The sequence below is a fragment of the Halyomorpha halys genome, unplaced genomic scaffold (genome assembly GCF_000696795.3).
Source record: "Halyomorpha halys isolate HHAL.00 unplaced genomic scaffold, Hhal_1.1 Scaffold64.1, whole genome shotgun sequence".
Taxonomy (NCBI): domain Eukaryota; kingdom Metazoa; phylum Arthropoda; class Insecta; order Hemiptera; family Pentatomidae; genus Halyomorpha; species Halyomorpha halys.
The window spans coordinates 1,314,992-1,340,017 of record NW_027116348.1 but is presented as its reverse complement, the minus strand read 5'-3'; the positions used below and the strand labels follow the sequence as shown (position 1 = coordinate 1,340,017).

Below are 25,026 nucleotides of genomic sequence, written 5' to 3'. Positions count from 1 at the left end.
GTAACAACTGGTAACATGGAATATTTATTTTATCATCAATCAAAAAAGATTTTAAAAGAAAGAGGCTTTTTGGAAGGAACAAATTTAAAACATGAAAAACAATTTGCCATTAAAGACAGTTTGAATTATTAACGTTTATTTTATGAGCGTTATGGTGTCATTAGGGCAATGCCATGTGTGGAGGACTGGGTGTCATGCATGTGCGAAGTAGTTGGGAGACAGTAAAAATACTGACAGTCAGTTTGCAAATACCATATGAAAACCAAATTCAAATACCGCTACAACGTTTTCAGTAGGTAGTAAAAAGCATTATCAATATATATCTTGTTTATTCAGCCTAAGAAGATTGACTGTCGAAACGAAAAAAAAAAATTGTAGAAATAGTTAGAATTTAGAAATAAGCTAATTAAATGTAAAAACTCAGACAAAATTTTAATAATAAATTTTGCTAAAAACCCTAATTCAAACACTATTTTCTAAAAAATGTTAGTTACACCACTTTGACATTGCGCTGAAGATATTAATATTATTTCAAACGAATAAAAAATTGGTCGAATAGAATATTACAATTATTCAAATAACAATTATATATTTTTTTTTATGAGCTTATATTTTACCATTTTCGATTTCTAATGTATGAAGGTCCCATACACATTTTCAGACGATTAGAAAACGAAAATGCTATCGATTTTAAGGTCGCGTATAGATTTATTTTAACTTTTCTGATTTCTAATATATTATAGTCCTCTTATATCTTTCTTAAGAAGCAGAATACGAAAATGCTATCGATCTTAGGATCGCGTATCGATTTATTTTTACTTTTCTGATTTCTAGCATAAAATGGTTCATTTAGGATATGCAGAATATGAAAATGCAATGGATTTTAAGATCGAATGCTCACACATCGATTTATTTTAACCATACTATAAATCAGGGTTCTCTATAGAAAAAAAAATTTAATCAATTTTATGATCACATGCTTGCGTATCAATTTATTATAACTTTTCTGATTTGAAACATATTAGTGTCGTTTTGTATGTTTCCTAAGATGCAGAAACTCCCTCTATATATATAAAGGGACCCTAATATAAGTGGTAATAATAAATAGGTTCTTAAAATGGACCCTTAAATGTTAGAAATCAGAAAAATTAAATAAAATCGATGCGCGATTTTAAAATTTATAGCATTAACATTATCTGTAACTCTTAAAACAAATGGATCTTAACATATTAGTAATTGGAAAAGTAAAAATAAACACGCCATCTTAAAATCGACCGCGTTTTCGTTTTCTGCTTCTTAAGTAACATATAGCAATAGGTGTAATAAATCTATATGCCATCATAGATTTTTTTTTCATTAATTTATTTATTTTAGTATTTATGAGATCATTCATCACTATTACCTATTGTCCACAACTGTATGGCTGATTGTAATATCTATCAATAAATAAAAAAGTATTTTAAAAAAAAATATATGCGATCATAAAATCGATAGTATTATCGTTTTCTGCGTCTTGAGAACCATATGAGAGGACCCTAACATCTTAGAAATCAGAAAAGTTAAAATTAATCTATACATCATAAAATATATGATAGGCCATAGGCCTGTAAGCCAAATAATTTCGTCTTAATGAAATTATACTAATACAAGTATATTTGGATGTCTAATTATATATATTTTTTCGAATAAGAGATTATTGGTCCATAAAATTGATGAATAGAAAAGTATTCGAATGGTTAATTGAATATTTTTTACAAATAATTGATTATTCCAGTAGAAAATTCACGAATACAAATATATTCGTCTCTCGTCATTCGAATAATATTTGCTCAACTCTGATTACAACCACCTTCTACGCATATTCCAAGCGGAGCACTAGAAGATACCCTACAAGGGAATGCCAATATTTTTCTTTTTTTTAAATAAGTGTTACAATATTTATCAGAACTGGTGCAAAACTTTCTTTAAAAATTAGTTATTTATAATATATAATTAGTTATAATTAATAACGTTATTTAGGATGGTAATAGTTTAATAAAATCAATGGGTTTTAAAGTATTTTACAAGAATGATATTTTCAATTAGATGATTATTTGGAGCACATTATCATTTACATCTGCACTAGTAGTGAAAAAATAGATGGTTGGAATTTATTAATTTTTTATTTACAATTTTAAAGTTCTAATTACACTCAAAATCCAGTCAAAAACTACCAAATTATCTGTAGAATAATCTACAATAATTTAGTAATAATCATGTTCTCCTTTCATATAATATTTTAATTTAATTAATAAGACAGGAGCTTATGAAACTTTCGTAATCTTCTGTTTCGCTTTAAATGTGTTTACTAATATTTTGGATGAAATTTTCCAAATGAACGCATAACATTAGTGCATTTTTTTCATCAGAAATGTTTTATAAAAATGATGAATGAGTGCTGAAAATGATAATCATGATATATGAATTTAATGTACTAAACTATAATATCAAGCAATCAAAAAAGATCTTAAAAGAAAGAGGCTTTTTGGAGGGATCAAATTTAATCTTGATAAATGCTTGGTGATAAAGAAAAACAGTTAGAATTATTTATGTTTATTTTATGAACATGATGAATTCATTAGGGCAATGAAAAGTATTATAGTGAAAATTACTGGATTAAAATTTTTAATACTTCACTGAAGAAAACCTTTATTTTTTTAAAAAATATAAATATCGTCTAAAACATTATATAGGAGTAGTAGATAATTTGATAGATAATTCAATAGTTTATTGAAAGTCAATGGGTTAAGTTTGGCATTTTCATTTTTAGTCAAAATTTGCGTACTCTGACTGTTGCTATTAAATGAGACGTATAATTTAAAACCACCCAAGTTTATTTCTATTTTTTAAATTTTGTATTCTCTTTTTTTGCAACAAATACAGTTAAGTTCCAAGTGATTTCAATATTTTAAGAAGGAATTCGTTCAGTGCTAAAAAGGTTTACTGAAAAGAGTCTTGGCTGATTTTCGTGTTCTAACCTCAAATTTGATGTTTGACGGTATTTTTCGAATAACAATATTAAAAAAGTTTTTAGGTGGACTGTAATGTCAAATGTTAAGTACCTAATATGCGCTTCTTGTTTTGTTGTAATTTCGTTATGTAAATATTCCGATTATGTTTCCAGTTTCTGAACAATTTGAATATGCTAATTTATTTTGTAATTTATATACTTTATATTGTATTTTGTTTTTATGATGTTTGGATTATGATTGTATGTTCCTTCTAGTTTGTGAACATTTTATATATGCTAATTAACTTCATGATTTGATTATAGAAATATACTTATTAGTGTAGTTAAATTTATGGAATAAATACAGTATCGTACAATACCACAACATATTGATATATTCATCTGAGATCCACAAAATTTTAACCAAGACAGCGCAGGTCTCAATTTCCAGGGCTTCCAGCGACACGCAATTTCCACAACCCGGTCGTAATATTTACGGCTTTTACCGCAGCACTTACATTTTTATCATGCCCGAGGAAAAGCCAGGAATACACGGGTTTCCCCCTTATCGGATTTCATGAAATATGCGATATTTTCCCGAAATAGTCACCGTCTGGCAGTTACTACTTTCATCCAAACAATTATACGGTTATCTGATGAAAGCCAATGATCCTGATTTTACCCAGATTAATAATGAACGTAATTGAAATGAAAGTAATTAGTAATGAATTAATCAGGTAATTCGTTAAAACCGGTTATTACGTTTAGGTACAGCAGAAAATATGGCTTGAATCATTGACAGAACATTATTTCTAGCCTGTTAATCGTAAGTGCTGAAAACTTAAGAAAATCCCTAAAGTCAGCAAGTAATAGGAACATATTATTACTATTAAAACAAATATTTTAACTTTTACAAATTCGGTACAATTTTTAATAGCCGATACAAACAATAAACACCACTTACAAGTGTCAGCGTTAAATAAATATTTTCACATCTACATCTTGCTCGTTATCTTGGACCTAAAAAGATGATTCACCCCTGATTCATTTTTAGTGTACAATTTATATTTATGTAAGTGGGACTTACAATTACGATTGATTAATAAATAATTCAAAATAAATGAAAAACCGTGATGAGTCAGAATACATTAAAAAAATACGACAATCTTGCTGAAATTAATTTACATTATCTTTATGGTCTATTCCTCAGAATTAATAAATCTCAAATCCTGAAATATAAACTGAGAAATTGCTTGAATTATATAGAACGCTTGCGCCGACCAAGTTACAAGATGTAGTCGTGACACGTAGCATAAAGAAATGACATTACTTTTTTGGGTTAGAATTTTAGCATTTTAAGGTATATTGCTGAGAGTTTGCATTTCTTATAAGCTAAATACATTATAAAAATAAGGGAGTTACAGTAAACTAAGTCAGAAATGGTAGAAATGGATTTCTCGAGAGCTAGATATGTGCAATGTTGAGACTAAAACCTAATCTTTCCTGAGGGATTTTTTTTTTAAGTGGCAGAAGGTAGACAGATCTCTCATATTTAGTTGTTGGATTCTGCGTTATTTTGTTTTCGCATGAATTAAAATTTAAAATAAAAAATTGAATTGATTCAACTTCATAATTGGAATAATTTATTAGAAAATTTAATAGAATAGAAGCTAATCGTAAATGAGAGAATTTTAAATCTTTTGGTGAAATGCCGTACAAGGGTGAAATAATTTTACTATTTTCTTTCAATAATTATAATATAGGCTTAGCAAACCCAAAGGATCGATACCACCAGCGTATCTCAACATATTTCTGTGTAATGACAGATACCAACCCAAATATAGTAAATCAGTCTTAATGCAATCCTCCTATCTACGTTACGGTATCCGTTCGTTACCAGATCCCACAATCTTACACGTCCATTTTATTCGCCGCAATGCTATAACCTGCATTATATTAATCGGATGCAGTTCATTCATTTGAGGGTAATGTAGCCTTCTAAATCCTACGGTTAACTCATGTTTTTTAAGTCCGAATATTTTATGTAATTCATTATTTTCAAGAACATTAGGTCTTCATATTCATGGCGTAAGTTTAAAATTAGATATTTTTAATTAATATATAATTAAAGTAAGGAACCAAGAATAGTCCACTAATTACAATTCTATATGTATTAAAAGAAAACATAATAATAAAAAAATAACAGGTAAAAGAATCATATCAAACTAAAATATTTTAATTACATTTCTATCCTATTTTTTTGCTTATAACAAAGGGTTAAAAATGAAATGAGTAAAAGAGATTTTTGCCTAAAGAACCCTGAAAATTAATCTATAAAAGTAAAGAGGAGTGCGAAGTAAATCCTCACAGGGACACCTTTTAGAGTAAACAACAAAGTGAGACACTTTTCCCTGGTAATAAAGGGAAGAGAGACTCGATTAAAATTAAAAGGGCTGAAAATAAAACTTGGACTCATATACCCAACGAGTAAGTATCTTAATGGAAAATCTCCCCCCTCTTCAAGTAATTTACGACAGCTTTCATAAAACTAAATAGACTAAGCCAAATGAATGAAATCGTTTGTTGAGACTTGAGACGTGTAAACCTATTTCCGGAATAACCTCTGCTCCTTTATCAATAATACTTATTCATCATACTTATACTCTTGCAATTGTTTCTTTTATTAAAGTATACCAATATCATTATTTTTGTTATTATATATTTTAATAATAACGTTATTTATAGTTAGGGGTGTCTTTTGTACGACTATACCCCCCATAATCAACTATTAAAAATATATATATATATATATATATATATATAAATAACGGTTATATCAATCATGTAAGGCCCACCAGGTCGATCTGGTATAAAATAAAACATATACATATATTTATACTCTCATAATTATTCACTCTCTTGTTTCATTGTTTAAATAAATTAAACTTTATAGCATTTTTGGTCTCAAAACAATTTATATTTCTTAATAAGTACGAAGTTTTGGCCAATTCGACCATCCTCAGGGACAATCTTTTGTTTAAAATTTATTTATTGATATTTACAAACACAAAATACATCTAGTAAATTTGAAGTAATATTATAATGGTATGGTACAAGCATTTAGAGAAACTACCCATTGGTAGACCACAAAAAACATTTTTACATTTTTACAATATAGGTCTCGAGAACATCTTTTCAGACGCCTCTGAGGATTGTCCGGAATAAAAGAGGAAGCAAGATTAGAAACTAATGGGTTTGAGTAGTTAGGGAGTTTATAATGGAAGGATTGATATCTGCTTCGGGCTAGATCGGTTACAAATGGAACATTAAGATATTTGTGGATGATTTTATTTGTAACAAAGTAGGAAGCATTAAGGATTTGTATGGATTGAATACGAAACGAATTCCAAGGTTTAGTGGAACCCCAAAGCTCAACTCCGTATATCCAGATAGGCCTTATAATCGTCATGTAAATCATTCTTTTGTAATGAACTGGAAGTTTGGATCGTTTGTCTAGTAAGTGCTGTAATGCAGTGCAGTTTCCTGTATTTTCTGTCTTGTGTGAGGATTCAAGGTTAGCAGATTTTCCAGATGTAGTCCAAGGTAGCGGGTCTGTTCTACATGGGTAAGGGCAACATTATTGAAGTATACTGTAGGGCAATCAATGGGTTATTTAAACCTTGTTATAAAGGTAATTTGATGGGATTTATTTTAATCCTCCAATTACGACACCATTCTTCAAGGGCTTTAATATGGGATTGGAGAGTTTGGGATGCAATTAAAGGGTTATTATTAACAGCGAACACACATGTGTTATCAGCATACGTGGTGAGGATAGTGTTAGGATTGGTTGGAATGTCATCTGTATAGATTGTGTAGAAGATGGGACCGAGGATACTACCCTGAGGAACACCAGTGGAGTGAATTGTGGTTTACTTTTAATAATCTGTCAGTAAGAAAGGAACGGATAATGAGAAAGTATGTAGGAGGTAGGAGTTTACAAGGCCAATCTTAAATACAATTTTAGAACCACATAAATTTAAAGAAAACTTTATGCACGCTATTCTGCCCAGGTCATTAATTCCAATCCACAACTACCCTATTTTGTCAATTCTCCTTATTAAATGAAAAATTAAACTTTCAATAACATTTAATTTTCAATATGATTTCTCAAAACAACTGCTGCATTTTTATTTTAATAACAATATTAGATTAATTAATTAAAATTAAATAATTAATCATATATATCAATAATTTATTTATGTGAAAAATTGTTTGAAGTTCCAGTTCGTTAAAGTTTTTCACAGAAGAGAACTTAAAACATATTTACTTCATTGCGATTTTTTCTTGTCCTGTAAATAGAAAAATAGATCTAGATATTGGGTAGGTATCCCTTCTCTAACAATTGTTTATAAAAAAAACTAACTAATTAATTGTGACATATATAATCCTCTAAAACTTTTGTTCATTGTATCAGCTATAAAATAGCACTAACAAGTAATTGCTTAGATGAATTAATTATTAATTAAGAATTAATTCAATCATTATTTTTATCAATATTCAAGAAAAAAAGATTTAATTCTTCTATTTTGAGATAAACGAAGTCATTTTAATTGAGAATAATAGATTTATGATTTTTTTTCCGTAACGAAAAATAGTAATAATTTAATTTAACTAGGAATATTTATTTAACTGTAAAAGTATTTTAAATATATAGATAAGGGCCAGAACATATTACAGAAAAATTTTGTCTTGAAAAATCTCCCATTCATCAACGGTGCCCTGATTCTTTGTGTTTTTATCAAATTCTCCCACTAGGCAATTCTGCATTATGTACCTTAACTGCAAGCAATTACACCTAACGGGAATCTAAGTGTATAATATAGACGTTAATAATGATTAATTCCAAGATCTAATTGTTATTGTAATTAGCAAATACATAACATAAATCTCTTCCGGCTCGCTTACCAAACCTCAAGCATTAAGCAAACATTTGTCAGTTCGCGAGGATCCAATTAATCTGGATCTATCGGTCAAAACGCATGCTTGCACACGAATTAGTGGTTTATTAGAGTTCTAATCCGTGACATTAGTAATAATCCCAGTAAAATCATAAATAATGTGCCTTCCCATTTTATACGGTCCGAAACATACTCAAAACATGTACTTCGAGTATAGTTGATTGATATACTACTATTGTGTGAATGCGTTTATAAATTACATGTTTATAAATATTTATGAGTCATGGTTTTTATGAGGGACCATCAAAGCTCCATAACCAGTCTCTTTGGGACCAATTCGACGTTTTCCTTGTCACCGACTCGGTTGAGAGAGAGTGACAAATCGGCCTTGAGATCCACGGATTATTGCTTTTCAGGGTGAGGGGGCACGAGGATCTATATTTCTTCCCCTGCAAAAGACCGTTCATGAAACAACCCATCGGAGGAGGGAGGAGGGCATCGTGTTCTTTGAGCAAGTAACGTTTCTCATGCCTGGAAGTAGTGTCTAAAAAAATTATTTAAGGAAAGTAATTTTAACTTGTTGAGTAGTAAACTAGGCTAATTTCCTTTAAAATAAACAGAATTTGTTTTTTGTGAAAACGATGTAATCCGAAGCCTCCTGAATTGGTGCATTCCAAAAATATATATAACGTGCGTATTCTGTGTAATAATGTAACGATTCGAACCAATACCTTTCAATTTAATTTTAAAAACCTCAAATATTAAAAAACTAGTAATATTAATCAAGAATATTATATTCCGTGGATATGATTGATACTTATTTTTATTTATTTTTTTTTCTGACCTCCTAGAAAAATTTAAAAAACAATAAATTAAATATATACAAAGAAATAAGTGTATATATGCAGGCAAATATTGATCTTGGTTTGCCAGAGTGGCATTATAAGATAAGTTGCCGGGTCCGCTGAAGGCGGTGTCATCAATGATGGCATGAGTCTGCCGTGAGCGTACTAGGAATAGGGAGGAGCTATTCCGGCTGGCGTTGATTGATACTTATTACCAAAGAACGAAATATAAACCATTACTTTTCAATGCATGCTAATGAAGCGAGATAGAATTCAAATTTGGTCCGTGGAATTTCTGTAGATATTTTATAATAAATCGATAAATTGGACGTTTATAGTGGTTTAATGCTTTAAACATCTGGAGATTAATGGAACTATCACCAGACTGCAGTATACGAATGCAGTACGGTTTTTTTTTAAAAACTTTACGAACCTTTACCTCAATTTGGTTGATTTGGTATATTTTGACATTTAACCCTCATCATCAACCCTTTAACTTGGGTTAAATTACAAAGGTTACAGCTAAAATTACTCCCCGGGAGAGTACAAGGACGACAGTAGGACCACAGGAGATTCTAGGTGTACTCCAGTTATACTTGTCAGGCTAAAAACTCCGGATAAAACCGCCTTCCTTATACATATTAGTTAACTTTATCAGTAAATACAAAAGTGTAGGAGCCCAGAAAAGACCAAATCCTCCGAATCCTCAGACCTAACACACTCTGGGAATGTGCCAGCAGCACAGACACATGAAGCTCAGAGCTCCGACCATCCCGTGCAGCGACAGACACTATTTCAACGCTCTCATACATTTGCTCTTTGGTTTCCACTGGACAAGCTAATCTCATTGGTAAGTACTATTATTAGCACGTTCTTAAGTGAATTTTAGAAAACGAATTGAGTAATTCTACACCAAGACCGTCATACCGTTTTGTCATTGACCTCATACCAACAAAATTCAACCTTTCTAATGCTTTGGCTCAATCCTTATGCAGATCCATTCATCCTTTCAATTCACGTCCTAGGTTGAAACGGCAGTGGCGCAGAGACCTATTGTAAAATAAAATCGACAATGGGATTTTTAGCAATAGCCAGTTGCTCCGCATATGTAGAATGTTTGCGGCTTTTGTGCAGTGAGAAGGCTGAGCTGAGATCTCGAAGAGCCCTGCTTCCTTCCTCATGCGTGGGAACAGAGTAGGATAGGAGATTATAAATACTGTACATAATAGTGTAAATGTGATTAGTACTTATTATTATTATTATTATTTTTTCTTATGATTATATTATTTCAAAATTTTACAAATTTTACTATATCTTAGTTTTATTATGTTCATTTAATTCATTTTTTATTTCTTTACGTACATAGTTCGATTGTGTTCATTTACCACTATTACTCTTTGCTCAAGGTTGTGGCAGGTTGAAATATTTATCAATAAATAAGAAAAAATAAAACAAAAAATTGATTAATTAAATACGCGTTAAATTAATTATATTATTTCAATTTCTTGAGACAAGGTAATTATTTATTAAATAAATCAAAACTTGTATCCTTTTTTGTCTCAAAACTTTTTATATTCCACTAGTCCAACGTTTCGGCCATTTTAGCCATCCTCAAGGACATCTTCAATTATAATTTCTTCCTCACATTAAATTTAGAATTACTTTTGCAGGCTATTCTGCCCAGGTCATTCATTAATTATAAGTTAAAAACCTTCAATTATAAATTCTTCCTCACATTAAATTTAGAATTACTTTTGCAGGCTATTCTGCCCAGGTCATTCATTAATTATAAGTTAAAAACCTATTTTTTAAATTTAAAATCATAAATATTTAATTCTCCTTATATGAGATTATCCACACAAATCCACTACCATATACACAAACCATTTATTATATGGTTAATGGTTACCATATACACAAACCATTTATTATATGGTTTGTGTATATGGTAGTGGATAATCTTATATAAGAAGAATTAAATATTTATGATTTTAAATTTAAAAAATAGGTTTTTAACTTATAATTAATGGATGACCTGGGCAGAATAGCTTGCAAAAGTAATTCTAAATTTAATGTGAGGAAGAAATTATAATTGAAGATGTCCTTGAGGATGGATGAAATGGCCGAAACGTTGGACTATTGAAAAATAAAAAGTGTTAAAACAAAAAAGGATACAAGTTTTGATTTATTTAATACGCGTTAATTTTAGAGAGTAACTTTTAGGTGGTGTTGATGGAAAGTTCATCATTACTTAATACTCTTTGTAAACTTAATGGAATTTTTAATTTTTTTTTTAAATAGTTCTATTGTGTCATTTTTTAAGTAAAAGAAAGATCGTTAGGGGACGGTTACAATTCTGACAGTTAGGAGGTGCTTCTAGAGTAATAACATAGCCATACGTAGTTCTTCTGTTGCTAATCATAAGTAGGAGTAAATAATCAGTAAGTACAATTTCTTCTCGACAGTTATTACTGTCAGGTATACATCATGGTTTAAAACCTCTTTTTTATGTTCATCAACTTACTGAGTGTGAGTCCCATATCGACTAACATCCTTTAGTTATGATTTACTTTAATAGAAAAGCAAGTTATGATAAATTAGGTACGTCTACACTTATACTTGGAAACTCGTCATTTTAGTTTTGACTTTTTTTTTTAACAAGAATAAAAACAAACAATTGATAAAATAAAGATTCTTTAAACTATTGGTGATATATAAGATAGTAACATACTTGGCACTGGTTGAGAAATGTTGAGTGGCTCAGGTCTAGGCACGAGATTCAAAATTTGGAACCTTGAAGCTAAGGCACGACCAACGCTCTCATTACCAGTCCTACCACTGAGGGCGTCTTCTCCACCTCGCTGCAACTCTCTAAAAAAAAAAAAATACCTTTTAAGAAATATTATTAAGAACAAATTACATAAGCCCCATTTCCATGGTCTTCAGCAACACCATCGTATAAACAAATATTCTACATTTTCTTTTTTGGAACTTTTTAAAAATTGGTGAGGTGAATAAACTTAAGCAAATAGTGCTAGAGAGATAGATGAATGCAACAATAATTTAAATAATGTAGTTGTAAAACAATTTTTAAACTATGATTATAAAGATGGAATTTTTAATATGCACATATAACATAGATAAAAATTGTTGATAAGAATAACTTTATTTTAGGATTTGTAAAAGTGCATGGGTATGTGATAATTGTAACGAAGCGTTGTACAAGAAAAATACAAAATACGTTACATTATATTTGGAAGATTATTTTCACCACAATTTTTAAAAATAAAAAAATAAACAGTTTCATCAGAAGGCTAATTTATGAATAACGTTTCCTTACCAGGTACCTACCTGAATACAATTAATAAAAGGATATTTTATAAAAAACGGTATCTTCAGAAGGCTAATTTATGAATAACTGTTCTTAACGAGATTCAAACATGAATGCATGCAAAAAATGTATCATTTTACCATTTATTTCCTTATTTTCAAGTTATGTTCATATAAATAACTACAGTACGTCATGATATTTTATCTCATAAATAATTCCTTTATTATACAAACACAGACCCTTTATCCCACCCACACACCTATCCTTCCCAGCAAAAGAAGGAGTAGAGTTGTAGTATTGTTATCAAAATTTAACTACCTACTAAAAATTAAATTGAATATATTTTAGTATTATTAAGAGCTTTGAAGAAAAAAAAACCTTTAGTGAAAGAAGATTAGAAGAGCATAATAAAATAAAATAGTTTATTCCATCCAATACATGGATGCAGCTAGCAGTAAAGAAACCTGATACAGTAGCGATAGGGTTTGTCCCATCCTTCTTAGGGTTTTATTGGTTTAGGTCCGGAAAGAAACCCTAATCCAACCTGTGATAACAATCAACTGCTGACATAGAATACAGGCTCTTATCCCAGCCTATTTTTACCTCTTTGACGACCCTTGACTTTCCTTGTTTCTTATAGAAAATTCTACACATAACTATAGTGTTATATATCAAAATAGCGTATCGGTAACATAGAGGATACATATTTAAATTTTGAGGAAAAAATGAAGTATCACCAATAAACAATGAATTGATATTTTATAGTAATTAAAAAATGTTGATTAAAATTTTCAATTTAGTAAACGGTTAAATTTTAAGTAAAATAACTTAATTCAGTAGGTTGAAAGTGACAATTGTACTTTAATTGTTTATTTTAGATTAGTTGTGTCTTCTTTTTCTCATTCATAAGATAATGAATGATTGAATTAAATTTGTACCGCTATAATCCATGAAGGGTCAGGGGTGCAATACTTTTTAAGGAAGTTCTGTTACTAGACCAAAGGTTGTGCAAGGAGCATAATGAATGCTGTTTAAAATATTGCCGCGAACAAGAAGATCTTAGAAACTAGTTTAGAGCCAACGGGATTTGAGTGTCATCGCTATTGCGGCATTGGCAACGCCTAATCAACACGAAGCCTTCGAAACAAATATTAACACTCACCTGAGAAGATTCATTTTTCGGGTGATAAATAGACCGAAAGAAATATTAACTGCCCCACATTAATCGAACCCGTTCCGAACCGAGCGCTCTGGGGCCTACGCTCCAACACGCACGGCCGTCACACGTCCCTTATTATATAGTAAGTTGTTGCTTTGTAAATATCTTCATTTTAATAGTACAAACACATAAATAAATAGTTTATATGTTAATACCACAAAGAGTAGGTGTTCATGGTTTAGACGCTACCTTCTAGTTCCTTTTGTTGTTGACATAAACAAAAAATATTTCCAATGCAAGGGTATGTCCTTTATAGAGGGAAAATATGTCGTTAACAGCTTTCTAAAGTTTTTTCATTAATAGCATTGGGAACATTGACACAAGCCAACACTGTATCTAATCAAATCCCCGCATACACCTAATTCCCTCCTTTAATTCTAAACTCATTCCCCTCTCCTGATTTTCCATATAATTATTCCAAGTATGTTAGAAATAAGAGCATTCTCATTCTGAGTCTGATACTAGAGTATAATAGAGATAATTTGAGGACACTCTAGGAGACAAATTTGTATATAGTATTGTATAAAAGTAGTATGCCATAGTAAATAAATAAATTATATCTTACACTACCGTGTTGGTTGAATATATTTACTGACAATGCTAGTAGCTAGTAGCTGACAAAGCTGTTCCTGAATTATGTCGAATGAGTGAAACATAAACAGAATCAATTAAGCACAACATATCAGGCACTACAGTTCCTGTGCCATGTGCTTCTCAAGGTAAGGAAGGATAGTTTAATGAGGCATAACAATATCACAAAACATGTTTACCAGGAACAGGTCAAGAAATTTTATAATTCTAGACATTTATCCCTATTATAAATAACATATAATAAAGAAACATGTCGAGATGACTTAACAAACAAATACTAATAGACGGACATACGGAATGGACAGTAACACACTATTTTTCACAAAAAGCCAGATCTCTCTTATCTCTAAGAACTTGTGGACTGAGATGTTTCTTAAACTACCTTACAATTGATATAAAAGAATTAAAGTCAATGTTCTTGAACCCGAGAGAGTCGGTGGGAAGGGCACTAATAAGGGCCCCAAAGAGACTGGACCATAGGATGGGTTAATAGCTATGTGTTGAAAGCACACCTAATTGAAAAAGAAATTGGGGTTGCTTGAAAATTTCGCAAATATAAAATAATATCGAATATAATAATAATATTTAATTGACTAAATATGGTCCTAAAGTAATATGAATGTCAGCACAATGTATTTGAAATTAATAAATCCTAAAATGAAAATAATTTTAGCAGGTAATGGAGATAACTATGCGGAGATAACCTTAAGTTTTGCGTAACTACGTCAGGGATGGTGGAACGGACGTTTGTGGTGTATTGGTGGTAATAATAAACGAATCTTCAAGTTGTTATGAATATTTAAGTAGCCTTAAATATAAATGGACATTAATTCGGGTTCGAAGTTCTAAGGGAATATGATCATAGTGATATTGAAACTCTGGGTTCGCTAATTTCATTTAATCTTAACCTTATTAGCAAAAGCTTAATTAATAATTCTTTGCTTCAAAGACTGCCTAAAACAGAATGTCTCAATAAACTACCCACAAGAGGATTTTATGTATCTATTTTTCCTAGCTATACAAAGTGATAAAAGAATGCATGAATGGAAAAAAAAAATCCTTGAATAAATTCGGTATTTTCATAAAAAATAATAAGCGATAATGGACAGTTAATTCATATAAAATATTGATAGCAAATGATTTCAAGTTAATATCTGTCTACCTTATGCGGAGATCTAGCAATGGAAAAAAACAGAACAAAAAAAAAAGTTGTTTTGTTTCGTGGCCGATAGATAGAAGAGACACGTATCCTCAAGCACCATAATTTCTACTTCAATCTTGACAGTTATTAAATCATCTAAAGTAAACAAACAATTAATCTGTTGAAGGTAGTAAACTTCTTTCAGAAAAATTTTAAAGTTGAAATTTTTAGTTATATAAGATTTTTTTATTTATTATTATATAAAAATATAAAATATCAAATATTAGTAGGCTATATATGCATCAGAAGTTCAAAAGAATACTAGACGGTACAGTCAATCATATCTGGTAAATACAATGGCTAAAATTCTAAGCTTGATCCCTTCTCCTTCTAATAGACAATTTTCAATCCTTATATGCATTTTTTTTTACAAAATGAAACCTAACTCTGAGAACATTAGAACTAATCACCGAACTACAAATAAATAACAGGAATAAAGCCAACAAGTCTTAGATATTTAAATAATTCATTTAGTTTATTCCAATGTCTTTTTAGATGTTAGGTTGTAAAACATGGTAAATACAATTTTTTTTTTTTAGTCTAAATTTTTGGCATCACCGGCATTTTAAAGTACGGTATTAAGAAATCCTTAAGGAAAATGTTTTCTTAAGTGAATATTCTTCCTATTAGATTGTGATAAGTTACTCCTGTTTGAACGTGAAACGTTGCAATTAATAAAAATTTAAAATTTTTAAACGTTTTCGCTATGTCAGTTATCCTATTTTACGACTAAATGCATCATTTTTGCACAACTAAAAATAGTCAAGCCCGAAAGCGGAACGAAAATATGAAAGTGTGATGAAGAGCCGGATAATGAAGCTATAGAAGGACCCTTTATCTTGGAGAGCGAGTCCGAGCAAAGATAACTTAATTTGTACTACAAACTTCATATAGTGGCGATAAAAGAATTACTGAGCAATTCAATTTTTTTAAATTTAATTCTCAATTATTCTTACATAAATACATTCAGAGGATTTCTTAAATAAATAAGAAAGGCTCAGCGAACCAAAAGGTTCGATGCCGACACCACCATCGTTTTCAACAGACATCTGTGACGCCCGTCCAAACCCAAACCAACTGAATTAGATGCATTCCTCCCACCTATGTTTCGGCCTATCCCTCGATTTACCAGACGGTTTTGTATTCATTAACAGTTTAGTGATCCGTTCGTTACCAAGTTCCACAATCTTACACCCCCATCTTATTTGCTGTCATGCTATAACCTGAATTATATTTACCAGGTGTACTTCATACATACATCTTAAATACAAAATTTACATTGCTTTCTGTACCCTGGGTTAGCATTAAAACTTATTTACCAACGTAAAATAAGCGGTACAAGTGACTCTTATTATAATTGTATAATGGTTACAAACAGATCGAATTAATTTATTATATTTTATATATATTATATTATATTAATTAATTACCACTGAGGGTAAGGAATTTGATATAAACCTAAAAAGGGGTATCTACAAATTTTGCCACCTTGGGTTTTGTTGCATTCTAGCTTGGTTTGCTACTTTCTTCCCAATGTGAAAGATATCTAACTGCATAACTAACGTAACTAACTAAAAATACAAAGTGATAAATCGACTCAAATTTAGAGAATAGATTTTAACTTTTTTTTTATTATTATTTATTTATTTCTATTTACAATTGTACATTTAGTAAATTTGATCTCAGTTAAATTGGAGTGTTCCAGTGTTAAGAAACTACCCATTGGTAGCACTCTAATCACGTTTTACAGCAGCAGGTCTCTTGGCCATCTTCTTTTCAGGCACCTCGGAGGTTTGTCAGGAATGGAAGAGTAAGCAAGGTTAGAAACTAGTAGGTTTGGGTGGTTAGGGAGTTTGTAATGGAAGGAGTGATATCCGGTTCGGGCTAGATCGGTTATATATGAAACATTAAGGTCTTTATGTATCATTTTATTTGTGAGAAAGTAAGGAGAATTGAGGATTTTGGATTGCAATGATAGGGTACAAGAGAAATTCGAAGGTTTAGTGGAGCCTCAACGCTCAATTCAGTATGCCCAAATTGGCCTTAATATTACAAAAAAAATAAATAAAAAATTTTCTTATACACCACTTTGACAATGATTAAAGGATATACAGTAAATTCATAATATAAGAATTATCCTAAGCGTAGCATGAAGTTTATAAGAATGTTTTATCCTTAAATTGACAATTTCATAGTCTCATTAAAAATCATAAGTTTATGAAATTGTCTCTTGTACATCTTGGCTTCAGGCTTCCTCATATTTAATTTCAAAAGTAAAAGTTTTAATTATCAACCACATTACCTCTCATAGCATCTAAAAAAGCTGAGTTACAGACTAGTTGGAAATAAAGTTTGTATTCTACAATATTAGGCTATAACAGGTTTTATACTCCAAGGAGAGAAAGAAAGGTTGTGTATCTAAAAGTTCCTGTACTATACTAGTAAGGGTGAGAAATTTGAGTTTAATGCAACGCCCCCATTGCAAAAGAAATGTTCTCCTTGAAACGCAGGGATGGAATTGACGCTCACTGCTTTTGTCCCATCCGCTTAGAAGTTCAGAGGGCATCTCTTTGTCTCTCTTTGCGCTATTGAAATTCTCTAGTTTATAGTAGCACGGACTATTTCTCGCAGTGCAGATACCTTCAAAGTAGAAATGGGTAAAATTTACACTATCATTGAAAATTATTAATAACAAATAAGAATACCAGTCAAAGGTATTGCAATTATTCAAATAAAAAATAACCTACCATAACCGGAATATGAAACTTTCATATTAGCTATAAAAATTAAGCTGAACACGTCGAAAAAAAAGAACGAATTGCACGAAAAACAATCGATATGAACAGGTTTTTATATTTTAATTTATATTTAGATGTTATATAATTAACTATAAATATGTTTGGTAAAATCCCATCGTGTTTAGAACGTTCGATAAAACTGAATAAATGCGTACCATAACTTTGTCACTTTTGCATTGTACTTATGACTCATTCTGTGATATATTTTTTTTTTGTTTTTAATTATTACGAAAAATATGTATAAATTCATGGTTCTTTAACTATTGAACTATTAATCTCAATGAAATTTATTTTAATAGTATAACAGTGTTTAGTATATTATTAGGTGTTTTATTTACAAATTTGGGTTTTTAACAAAAATATATATATATAATTTTCTTTTAATAGTTATCTTTTTTTCGTTTTAGAGAAAATAAGGTTAGTTTCTTTAAGAAATGTGAAATGATTCATTTAAAAGAGAAAAGTTTATAGAAATTAAATATAATGAAAAAGCTAACAGGTTTTATTCTCTTTTTTCCCGTTTCTTTTCTCAACTTTTCTCCATTTTCCTTACAAACGTTATAAGTTATGTTCACTATATTATTATTGTTGTTTTAAAAAAAAAAAATTTTTTTTCTATTCATTTCTTTTGTCAAACTTTACTTATATTTTGCATCTTTATCAATTATTATTGTTACATATATTTTCTTTCTTTCAATTTTCTTTTTCTTTCCATATTCAATTTTTAAATCATTAATAACAAATATGTTCATACTTCTTTGCATTATATAACTTCATTTTTATTTTATTTCCTTAATTATGTTATTTTACCCACTTTTTCAATTACCTTTGTCTACATTTTATTTCCCACTTTTCTCATCACTTCATTTTATTAATTAATTCTATTCTGTAAAATTATTCATTTTATGTCATTCTGTTTATATTTTCTTTTTCATTTTTTATACTTATTGTGGTTGTTATCTTGTTCTGTTCTTAGCCCTGATGAAGGCTAGAAACTCTAGCCGAAACGTTGGCACAATTAAATAGGTTACACCAACTTATTTGTGTTTCATTTTGACCGCAATAACAACCGTCTTCTCCCCTTACGTCATTCACGGTCAACTATCTCTCATAATTATAAAGAAAAACAAACGATTTTTCTTCAAGGAGACAGAATAAGTTTTTTACTATATCTGAGGTTTTATAGTGTAGCATTGGTGACCTTCATCATCTATATAATTTTAAATAAAGAATACTTCATAATATAAAATAATAAACATCTTTAATGAAATTGAAATTTGACATTGTAAAAGAAGTGTTAAAAAAAACCAAAGAAAAAAAAACTTAAGCCATATATATATTCAGTCTATACAAGAGGGTAAGAAATAAAAAACAATAATATTAAGAGTACAGGGACTTTACCTGGATCATCTAAAGCATAAAAAAATTAAAATCTATATAGCTGCAACCCATAATGGGTCAGTGGTTCAAAAGTTTGTAAGAAGTATTGTTACTTGTTAATTATTAAACAAGATAATTTGTTCAAGATCAGGTCAACCGTCTGATTTTTACGCAATTAACAGTAACAACTTTATAGAGGCTGGTTGTGTCCCAAGAGAGTCCAAGGTTTCAATAACAGAATAAATAATATGAAGAGATGATGGTTGGGTGTGCGGTCAAAACACAACACAGATAAGTTGAAATAACTTATTTAATAGTGGTAACGTTTCGGCAAGAGTTTCTAGCCTTCATTAGGGCTAAGAACAAAGAACAAGATAACAAGTAATGTAAAAAAAATATATATATATAAACAAAATGACATAAATTAACTAATTGTACAGACTGAAATTAGTAAAATTAAAGCGATGAAAGAAGTGAAAAACAAAATGTTTATATAGGTAATTGAATAAGTAAGTAGAAATAACTTTGATAAATAAAAATTTGAAGTTATATAATGCAAAGGAATATGAATGAATATTTTAGTTTATAAAATAATTTCAAAAATAAAATTATGGCAAGAAAAAGTGAAATTGAGAGAAAAACAATATATGTAACCTTAATATTAGAATAGAGAAACAAAATATGAACTATGTTTCTTCTCCTTCCCTCCATCATCTCTTCATATAAATTATTCAAGGTCAACTATCTCTCATCATTATAACAGAATAAATAATTAACAGCCACAGCTGGATTCAAACCGGGGTCCAAGAGTTTATAGTTAAGCGTCTTATTGAGTTACTCCGCTTGAGTAAGAGCTGAAATTTTTTTTTCAGATAGTTTATAACTTTCCTGTTAAATTTTCAAATTAGCTTATAGAAGAAAGAATTTTAAGCTGTAATTTTTTAAGTTAATATTTACTTAACTATCTAAAAGGATTTAATTCGGATTATTTGTATTATAATTATTTATTTTATTACAGATTTTATCTAGTTGAATCATTTTTAGCCTTCAATAATCAGCCTTGTTCTATTTAAACGCTTATGCTAGTCTGTCCCCACATCGATTAAAAACTGTAATATATAAAACTAACATTCTTTAAAAACAAATTAAACTTATCTAGACTACAGAAGAATTCTCAAATAAATGAAAGAAATTGTTTTACCTTCTTGAATAATAATGATAAGTACAATACATAATTATTTCCTACAAATATTTTTATGAAATGCCATAATAATGAAACAGAAGTTTCGAAAGAGTAAAATTAGTAAAGACAGTATATAATTGAAACTCAGTAAATTTTGCCATCTTCTCATTTTTAGGTTCCTAGCTATCAAAGCTTTGTATTAATGTATAAAAAAACGTGTCCTGGAAAGTTTAATTTTTTAAATATGATTTTCAATTAAAGAATTAAACAAGATCTTAACCGCTTAATAATGACATACCACAAATCCGCGACAAAAGATTATCGATTCGTTGAAAAATTATTTTACTAGTACGGTAAATATGGTATAAAAAATTAATCTAGATAAATTAAGTCGGATAAATAAAAATCAAGAACAAGCTAACGAATAATGACCCCACATTCTTATCAAATTTTAATAGATTAATATCTGAAATACTTTTTTTTTTTTTATTTAGCATTTCACATGGTACACTGGGATTCTATTTGCTAATGGAAGACTGAAGAGGGCTAAAAAAAAAGGAAAAATAATACTAAAGAGTCCATTTGTCAAGAACGATAAGATGAAGGAAACCTCAAATTTCAACAAAGAACTGTCCTTTCTTCGGAAGACCTAACATAATGGCATTGGCGGAAATGGAAAAGCTTACAAAGAAGCGGAGTTAGTCTTGGCACTATCCCTCAACTCCACCATCGCGAATAAAAAAAAATGTAAAAAAGAATAATAAAAGGAAAACAGCGCGGAATAGTACACTGAATAAATATCAGCGAATAAATGTATTCGTTCGTTTTAAGATTGATGGTGACATTAGGAGGAAAAAAATCATAATAATTGCACACTTAGCTACATGAACTATACCACATTTAACGTTTTAACGAATTTACATAAATAAAACAATATTTTCAGAAAATTATACAATAAATTTTCAATGAATAGAAAATTAAAAAAGAATGATTACAAATGATACTACATTATATGATTTCATGTCTTTGTCAATTCCCAATTTGACTATGTAAATAATGCGGTGAAAATACTTCCATTATCTTTATTTTCATGATTTGGGACACTCCTTTATCTTAAGAATCTGTTTTTCTTACACAATATTTTATTATGTTTAATACCACTTTACCTCTGTAAGAATTCTACCATTAGATATGTTTCATTCTTCTCTTTAATTCATACGATTTTTTTTCGTACCCTTCATTAAAATAGAATAAGTACTTCATACACATACAATACATGAAATGTATTATATATACTTTACTGAATCTTCTTCCTTTGATCGGTTTGTGACATTAAAATGTGATATCAGTCTAGCTAATATGGTATAGTCTAGCTATAACCTAAAGCTTGGCCTTGGAATAAATGAAACGTGAAGAAATCATTCCACTAGTTATATAACCAATATCATATTCATTTGTATCAATAATCCAATATTATCGAGAAAGTTTATTCAACACATACAATAGTAAAACTTTATACTTTATAATGACTATCTTTAATACAGTTTAGGTAATCACGTTGCACCACTCACAAAATATTACTTCAGTCTTACAGTTAAGAGTAAATACCTGAATTGTTAAGCAGGGGGAACCGTTCGTTAACAAATATATAATAACAACATATTTAGAAACTAATAGACTAACCTCATTTATCATAGTATTTTGAGCCCAAATTATTCTGAACATTCTTGGAATATAACTGTGTAATTTGAGCAATAAAACCTATGAATTGCTTATGTTTTTAGCTCAAAATATTTTAATTTAAGATAAACTTATAGACACAGATAGGCATATTATACACATTTAATACAATAATTTCACACCATTGGAATTTTTATCCCAGAGAAGCTCCTGTAGTAAAGATGTCGTTTTTTTTTTATTATCAGACTCTATTTAAGACTACGTAGAAGAGGCTAAGAGGGGAAAACCCGCCTGAAAGACGGTATTAGTGTCGGAGAGTTTTTATCCCTTTGACAGATTCTTTTTGTTTGGACTAAGACTTTGGTCCAACTGAAGACAGTGAGCATCTTTTCTCTAGTGGCTTTTCAATAACTCTCCCATCTACCCTGTTTTCGGAATTGACTTTGGAAAGAAACCTTTTTGTCCCAAAATATATGAGACATTTTCATTGTTGTTACCCAACCACCAACTTTTCACATTCTTTTATGATTGAAAAATCCCTTTAATTCATCCTTATCCCCGAGTTGAAATTTATTTTTCCCTTTGTCAAACCCTAAAATACGATTTAAATAAGTATATATATTCTTTATTCATAATTTTCGTCTCCTATGGTGTTTAGATTTTTTTTTTCATAAATCACAAAAGTATCGGTAACTCCAACAAGGTCCTCCACTCCACACAAAACGTGGAGATGTTAGGAGGTTTGTAAAAGAAAGTTGTGTTACCACTAGTGGCGTTCTAAAACTCGCTGAGAACAATTCATAAACTTTTACAAGATGTTCTGGGTGTATGAGAACAGCCTGATTCAAAAATACCCTCACATTTAAATACCCTTGTATGACTTAAATGCTTAATTTTGTTCATTTGAAATAATTATTCATTCCTCACTATCATTTTTATAAGGAATAAAATGCCACGAGACTATTATATGATATCTTTAAAATAAATATATTTCTAGTATCAAAGCATATCATATTCTAGCACAGAAGATATTATATCGTGAGTGAACGTCTGATTGAATAGCAACGTTATTCTTAAACGTCAATCAATTATGATAATTGAAAAAATTTAAATTTTTTTCTGACATTATCCAATTAATAATAATAAAGGCTTAATGAACACGAAAATTCAATGCCGATACCACCAATCGAGCAGTTCCCTTAATGTAGCGTTGTGTATCTTCCTACATTCTACGGTTAACTCATCTTTTTTCGGAAACTGAATATTTTATGTATTATCAAAAATCTTAAGGTGCTGTTCTTCCCTTATTGTACAAGGCCACGTTACGCATCCGTAAAGGACAGTGGTCATTATCATAAGAATTAATATAATATACATAATTTATATTTATATAAACAATTTGATATAAGAAAAATCAGGTAATAGTAATATCTTGAATAAAAGAAATGTAAGTTGCAATACAAGTTTTTATTGTTTTTTATTATTAATTTGTTATAATTATAAGTACCCTATGTTTCATAAAATTGCATAATTATAGGGCCAAGATCATATATAAAATTTCTGTCATAAAAATTGTAATATATATGATCACTCCAGATATTATAATTGACATTGAGTGACTTTGGCGTTTTTATCTGATCCCTTGAAATGACAAGGGACAGAAAAGCGATTGACACTTGTAACCGCAAAGGAACCTTTTCCGGTGGTAGAATGGATACAAGAAGTTTAAGGAACAAAATTCATTAAACCAGGTATCAGCGGGTTAACTTGGGAGGCTAGTCAATTATAGTTTATCCAAAACCACTCATCGCCCTTTGTGGCTCTTTATGGGCGTAGCTAATGGCAGCCAATCAGGAAATAGATTCCAAAAGGGTGACTCCACGACAACTAAGTTGGGAGACTGGAGACCAAGCTGGAAGAGGACGAAGTAATTGAAACTCGGAACTGGCAGCCAGAAGAGGAAAGGGCTCTTCAGATCTGGAACTCCACGCTAAGATATCAACAACACCCCACGGAATTTACCATTCATTCGACTATTCATTATATATATATATATATATTAGGTAATCATTCAAAATGTAATCCATTTATCTGGATCATTTTATAAAATCATGTACTAAATCTAAATAAATACTTTTATATTACTATACTATTATATTACCATAAACCACCCCTTATTATATTATATATTTAAATGGTAACAATATTTTATAAATATAAAGATATATAACTGATAACCTGGTAAAAACAATAGACCTTTAGAAATGTAATCCAGTAATTATAGCTTTTTAGGACTCAAATAATTTAAATTAATATAAATATATTTGGATAATTACCTTCAGTAATATATATGTATACATATTACAAAAGAAGAGAAAAATATATATCACAAGTCACTCATATATAATTAACATATGGTTTCAAAGATGGTTGATATTCACTTTATTCTTGGCATTAAGCATTTAATTAAAATCTTTTGAAGGGTTAAGTTATCTGAACATCAAAGACTGTTTCATCACACGCCTTATTTACCAAGCTTCATCAGCATTTAGGGAGAGAGGACATGTACAAACCCTCTTTGATGAATCTATTTGCATATTACAGAGTACATTTTTGTAATTTAATAGTCCTTTGTAATTCCCTTTTTAAACCCCTATTGGTTTGAGTATCCTTTTACTTTTTTATACTATTAAATAAAAAAAAATCATATCCTATATTCAATACATATAAGTATAGTGTAAGCAATATATTTTTTTATTATCTTTTTGTATAAACATTAGACGACTTTATTCGGTGTTTCTTTTCTTCTGTTCCTCTGTACAATTTTTTTTTATTGATCAACATTCTT

At 29.8% G+C, this 25,026-nt stretch overlaps 1 protein-coding gene across 2 annotated transcripts in view; it reads right to left on the bottom strand.

Annotated features, from left to right (window-relative positions):
- Positions 1 to 25,026, bottom strand: part of LOC106692638 (glutamate receptor ionotropic, NMDA 3A) — a 553,673-nt gene that overhangs the window by 239,842 nt on the left and 288,805 nt on the right. For both annotated transcript variants that reach the window (XM_067053147.1, XM_067053148.1), the window contains exon 8: positions 11,527 to 11,666. In XM_067053147.1, coding sequence (XP_066909248.1) covers positions 11,527 to 11,666 — 140 coding nt within the window. The remainder of the gene's footprint in view (positions 1 to 11,526; positions 11,667 to 25,026) is intronic.